This window comes from Carettochelys insculpta, chromosome 10, assembly GCF_033958435.1.
Source record: "Carettochelys insculpta isolate YL-2023 chromosome 10, ASM3395843v1, whole genome shotgun sequence".
Lineage (NCBI taxonomy): Eukaryota > Metazoa > Chordata > Testudines > Carettochelyidae > Carettochelys > Carettochelys insculpta.
The window spans coordinates 21,216,081-21,222,822 of NC_134146.1; the positions used below are offsets into that span (position 1 = coordinate 21,216,081).

Below are 6,742 nucleotides of genomic sequence, written 5' to 3' on the forward strand. Positions count from 1 at the left end.
TTATTCCTAAAGTCTCTTCCGAATATCACATCAATGAACCAATAATCTTACCTGCGTTTTATCTTAAACCGCATTCATCACCGTAGGAAGTGGCGCTACATATTCTGGATGTCCACAGGGTGCTTGCCTTTTATATAGGCAGGACAAAAACGTTCCAAAAAACAGAACTCCTGCTGGTCTCATTGGCGGAGCATTCCAAAGGTGAACCTCTGTCGTCTCAACGGATAGCTCATATCATCACCATGTGCATCACCCAGTGCTTTACTTCCAGCCAGATGCTCACCTGACACAACCATGAGCACATTCCACGAGAGTGGTGGCAACTTTGATGACCTTTTTCAGGGGAGTTCCCCTTAGAGACATCTGCAGAGCATCCACCTGGTCATCCCGCAATACTTTTGTGAGACACTACGCTATCTTGGACAGATGAGCTATGGATACCTTGCTAGCCACAGCAGTTCTCTCTGCTCCATTTATACGGTGACTCCCCTTTTTCTTCGCCTCCTCCAATTAACAGGGAACTGCTACACAGTCACATAAAGTGGAACACCAACAGGGACATCACTTGAAGAAGAAAGCGAAATTACTCACCTTGGTGCAGTAACTGACATTCTTTGAGATGTGTGTTCCCGTGGGTGCTCCGCAACCCACACTTCTTCCTGCTTTGGAGTCTGCCTTATCTATCTGTTCTTGTTTACAGATTCTGGGGTGGTTGAGAGGAATGGGCTTGAGCCAGTCCGCACACATGATCAAAAGAATGCAAATCGAGAGATGCAGCAGCAAGTCATGCACAGACTGGCCAGGTACAGCTATGAAGAGTCTCCAATCTGTGGCACCAGGACAAGCCCAGCACCTACAGTGAAGCACCCAGGGGAACACACACCTTGAAGAACGACAGTTACTGCACGAAGGTGAGTAACTTTGCTTTCCGTCTGCAGGAAACTCCTCCTGAAGGACTGTCCCAGAGCCCTTAACTTCAAAGGGGGTAAACTCCACCTGTATAGGACTCCGACAAAGGGGAGCCCTGAGTGATTGGCCAGACAGAAGGGATTCCCCCAGTGCAGACTTCTGCACAGGCAGCAGAACATTAGCACTGGAGGAAAGCAAACTCTGAGTGATTGGGCAGGCAGAGGGGTTCCCCCACTAACACCTGCAGGCCATGGCACTGGAGGAAAGCAAACTCCCAGTGACTGGCCAGGCAGAAGAGGTGCTCCCCACCCCACCTCGTAGCCCTCAGCCCGAGAAAAACAAACTCTCAGTGACTGGGCAGGCAGAGGGGGGTCTCCACCTTCCCTCGCCCCATCCCACACTCCCACCCACAGCCCTCGGCACCTGAGGAAAACAAACTCGCAATGACTGGGATATGATGAGCTCTGGTACCCTGGAGAAAAGATGGTTGGGGAAGAATGGCAGTCCCCATTACAGGGTACCAGGGCCCTGGAACCAAGTACACCCAGGCACCCAGAATCACTCCTGGCACCGAGTAGTATACTGCCAATACCGCAGGCAGTGCTGCCTCCACCCAGACACAAGTCTGACAGTTGTCAGGAGGAATTCATGACCCATAGTCACAATTACAAGGATCCTCCCCGTTCCATCGAGTGAGCCCATACACAACCCTACACACAAGCCAGCACTTCAAAGTTTAACATTTGGAAGGTGCCGCAGGGTAGAATTAGCTTTGAAGTGCTGCATATACATCACAGCACTTCATTAATAATCTCCTGACACCCTACTTACCATGCTCCCTTCAAAGCTGGGAGCTAGTGTAGACAGAGCCAATGCCACTTTTAGCATCCTCACAAGGCTGATGCCAAGATTGCCCTGTTTATTGGTTTGCTAGGTTCCCAAGCTCAAATGCAGGTGTTAGGGCTGATATGGCTATCTGGTCTTTATTTGTGGGGTTTAAAGCTGTGGCAGGTGGTAACACAGGGATGAGAACTTGGTTCTGTTACAGGAATGGAAGTTTCCACTCTTGCTCTCTGAGGCTGCAGGCTGCTCTTTAAGACCTTCAAGCCTGCAGACAGGCCTGATGGTGTGTTGCATGACATTTTCCTCTTCAAGGAAGCGCTCAGCTTTCAGAAATGGCGCATCCTTCAGAAGGTGCTCATCCCAGCTGTCTGTCTACCAAGGATACAGAACATGGCAGGCAACAGCCTCAGTCAGAATTTCTGGCGAAACCATGAATGGGAACTGCAAACGGAGTAGTTTTTCATGTATATTTTCCCCTTTAGGGAGAAATGACTGCAGATGTCTTCACTATTTACTGGAAAAATAAATATCCTCACTACTGCCCCAGGCCTGGCCTGTGGAAACATTCCCTTGGAGAAGCCCTCATCCTCCCATGGGATGGGGACTTTTTGTGTGCCTATTCCCAGCTTTCTCTTCTATCCAAGATCCTGTTGAAAATTCAACAAGACAAAGTGAGAGTTACTCTGATTGTCCCCTTTTGACCAAGACAAGTCTGACACTTATACCTGACACAGATGTCAATATATTCTCCTGTTCCTCCTCAGCTGATTCCTCACCTGATCTCTCAGAACAATGGGCTACTTCTTTACCCCAACCTGTGAGTCCTAGGCCTGCAGGTGTGGCTCCTTTTTAATTCAAGACCAAAAGGCAGAAAGCTCTGAGGACCTGAAAGATGTACAGTAAATCCTCAATCTAATGGGGGAAGGGGTGTCTGTTAAACCCAAAAGTCCATTAAATCCACGCATTTACTTACCACCCACCTCCAACAGGTTCCCTCAGTCCCAGTCCTCCCTTCCCCCCCAAAAAATGCCAGCCACTCACCATCACTGGAGCTAGAACTGCCACTCCTGCTGAAGGAGCCACTGGAGCCCCCCACTGCAGCTGGAGCCTTTAGAGCAGCTGGGGCCCCGCCATGGCTGAAGGCTCCGCCGTGGCCACCAGAGCTGCAGCTGGAGTACAGGCACTTCAAAATGCCCGTGGCTACACACATGCCAGCACGTAGAAGTCTGACACTTCAAAGTTGCCACGGGGAGAATTAGCCTAATGAAGTGCTGCATATTCATCACAGCACTTCATCAGGATTCTCTGATCAGCCTGATTACCATACCCACTTTGAAGTAGGGGGCAAGTGTAGACATAGCCAAGGTGAGTAACTTCCTCTTCTCTCTGTTGCAACAAATAAATAAAACATATTTGAGCTCATCATACTGAAAAAAATATGAGAATGATTTATCAGATTATATATGATTATGTATAGGGCCAACAACCATGTATAGCAAGGGTCAAATCCTATAATCATGACTGTGTCCTCACTTGTACTGAAGTTCTTGGAAGTTTACCTTAAGGCAGTCTGGGATTTTTTCCCCAAAAGGTCACATTCTTGTATATAAAGCTAACTTCTAATAAAATGGGCTGTGTTGCCTTACATCTGGTTTTTGCAAGCAAAAGGGTCAGTAAATATTGAACATGTCTGGCTGTGTTTGTTTAAACCAGAATAAACCTGCCTACTTTCTCTTATAAATAGATATGCAACTCTGACACACTGTGGGAGAAAATTGTGCAGAATTTGTGTGGTGCTATTACAACTGAAATGAGCGCACTGGCACAGGAAGTGGGTTGGAAGCAGTTCTTCTTCACAAACAAGCTTCAGCTTCAGCTTCAGCTCCGAAGAAGGAGGCAGAAACAAGATGATTCAATGAAGGGACTGACTAAATAAAGCAGCATGCTTTTTCATTATGGGCAAAAGTTGTTAGTGCAGACTTGTATTTTACATTATAATTGATTGCTTTTTCTTTTGCTGAAAAAAAAAATTAGCCTGACTTGAGAATTAAAGTAGTTGATGTAAAGCATAACAGAAGCAATACGTAAACAGACAGGACTTCCTGAAATCTCTATTAATCAGACTCTCAACTGTCACCATAATAGCAAAGGTTACAGCTCGCTTCAACTTCTTCACTCTGAGCCGTAAGTTTACATATGCAGTGGTTATCCTTCAAACAGTCAGAATTTGACAACAGATACCATAATGTTGCCACAGTTATTTTCTAAGAAATAAGGAGAAATGTGGTGTGTCTGTTCTTATTGTGTAGAAACCATTGGCAAATGCTGACTGTTTACTGGTGACCATGGCAAATGTGAAATGCTAAGAAGTGGACAACACGTATCTTGGGGCCAAAATCTGACTTACATTAAAGTTGTTTCAAAATGGCTGAACATATTCCAGTTGTCTAACCTTCAAACAAATGAGCAAATCAGCACTCTGTCACTAGGGGAAAACATCATCAGAAACCAAGAACTGAATGGATATGTATAGCAAACTACCCTCTTTCTTTTAAACAATTGCTTCAGGTCATGGCTTGAGATCTTCTGGAAGGATGGTATATGGGTGAAATTTTCGCTGCTCTGGCCTATGCAGGAACTTCTGATGATCATGGACTAGAGTTGCCACTGTTACGAATCTGGTACTTTTGATGAGTCTACATTTCACTTTACATTCATATTTTCAATTATAAAATTGTATTTACTATTGGGCCTTTATATTGCAGCACATCTATAATGTTCCTATCAAACAGAGCTGACACATACATTAAGAAAATATTTACATAGCTTAGAATTGCATCTTAATTGTTGTTAATTTCAAAATTAACTTCAACAATCTAGACAGCAAGTATTGATGGTTTTAAATCATTACCATTTGTTTAAAATTTGTTATTTACTAGGTTTAAATACTGAGCATTAATACCAGTGTTTGCATATTTTCCATATAATGGCCTAAAAGCTTCATAATTTACTTAGCTAAACATCCACAAACTTCAGTTAGAGACTTCCTAAGTAGGGCCTGCAGGATTTGGCTTTGTAGTAATGACGAAATCACAAAAAAAATGATGCCAACAGGTTGCACTTGAATGTCTAAACTTAATCACCTAAATTCACTAAAAAACAGCCTGATTTATTTGTGTTGAGCTGATGTTGATGTGGGTTCATAGTATTTGGTATATCTTAAAAATCGGGTAATTTTGTTTAGGTGCCTAATTATAAATTGAGATGATTAGCTTAAGCAGTCAAGTAAGACCAAAATGCTCAAAGTAACCTAGTTTATAACACACATACCTTTATAATGCCAATGGTCATTATTGTATGAATAAGGGTGACTCTTGTGAGAGAGGGTTACTGTGATCGGGCCCTTAGGTGGTTTTTTGAAATGTTTTAGTACAGCCATTAGTATATTAAGTGTAAATATAAGGAGCATAACCCTGACAAAATGCCAGTAACAATTTATACAATAACCTCAGTATGGCCATCAGAGTGAGTGATGCACTGGTAAATGATCAAACCAAGTGTAAAAGGCCCTAATTACAGTATCATGAAAGGCAGTTAGACAAGTATTGATCTTTAACTTTTCTAATTTTACAGGATGGTGTATTATTTTTACTGATAAAGCCTTGTATTATAATTATCTTCAACAGAAAATAAGTTGTGATTCTTCTATGTAGTGCCAATTTTTCACCATTTTCCCCCTTCTCCAAGATCACCATTCAAAGTGAAATAGTATTAAATATATATTCTTCGGAAGTTTCTAATCTTTATGAAACATGCCATGCATGACATAGACTTGGAGTTGATAGATAAATGTGATCATACTTATGCTATAAAGCTATTTACTTGCCAACAGTTTGCCAAGGGAAAATTTTACCATTTTGGAACAATCTTCAGTTACTTTTGTTATATTATTAATTACTTTAGAACAAATGCCATTTTCTCTTTGGGTCAGTTTCTCAAGTGGTGCAAATGTGTGTAGCTCCACTAGCTTTAATGCTGAGGATCTGGCTCATTTATTTTTAAAAACTGTTTTAATTGTTAAGTATTAAAATTTTGTTTGTAAATGTAATGTAAACTGTTAATTAAGAAATAAAAGTGTAAAGTCTACCAAATGATTTATTCGGATAGTCTACAATATATTTCCTCTTATTTCATGTTTTCTCAATATGTAATTCTAGTAGTACTTTAAACTTTGGAAGAGATGTGCTAATCTGGGTAAATTTGCTTTGCATTGCTGTTATACTCAGATACCCCTAAATAGCTTACTAATAGTAAAGAGCATTAGGAAGAAGATCCCGAACCTTTCCAACAACGGAGCACATTCTTAACTGTAGCCAGGAGCACGTCCACTTTGTCAATGGGACTACTTACATTTATGAATTCATTGTGTGCATAAATTAGCAGGATCAGCACTATAAGTGATTTCATTTAAAATACTACATTTACAGTGTTCCTGTTCTTAGGGAATAAAACTCTTGAAGGTTACCTTTAAAACATAAATGGAATTTATAAAGAACTGCAGTGCACGAGGATAGCTACTTGACAAAGGAGACCCTTTTCTCACCTTCATGACAGCTGAGCACCTATGGATTTAGATTTCTCTGGATTTCCTTGGCAGTTCCTGCTCCTTGAATCTGCTGAGGGGGACTTGCAGATTATGAAAGGAGAAGCCACTTAAGTCAGCATTAATTTAAATTGGTAATTATGCTGGATAGAGTGGGAGATGATGCCAAGAATGGCTATCTCCCTACTTCCTTGATAAGGTAGGTTTCTGTCACTTCTGTTTGTGGAGGTGAGGAGGATCATTTAGCCCTTACTTTGCAGGAGTAGCTTGACTTTTAAAATAAAGAAGTGTATAATTAAAAATGGAAAAAAATTAAATATTTTATCATATACATTTTATTATCATTACATGATCTAGATATACCAATAAAAAAAAAAGCTGTACAGA

At 41.6% G+C, this 6,742-nt stretch overlaps 1 protein-coding gene across 1 annotated transcript in view; it reads left to right on the plus strand.

Annotated features, from left to right (window-relative positions):
- The window catches only part of FBXO36 (F-box protein 36), a 55,820-nt gene extending 49,927 nt beyond the window's left edge, over positions 1-5,893 (plus strand). Inside the window, exon 4 of the mRNA XM_075004186.1 lies at positions 3,497-5,893. Coding sequence (XP_074860287.1) covers positions 3,497-3,688 — 192 coding nt within the window. The 3' untranslated portion in view covers positions 3,689-5,893. The remainder of the gene's footprint in view (positions 1-3,496) is intronic.
- The last annotated feature ends 849 nt before the right edge of the window (positions 5,894-6,742 follow it).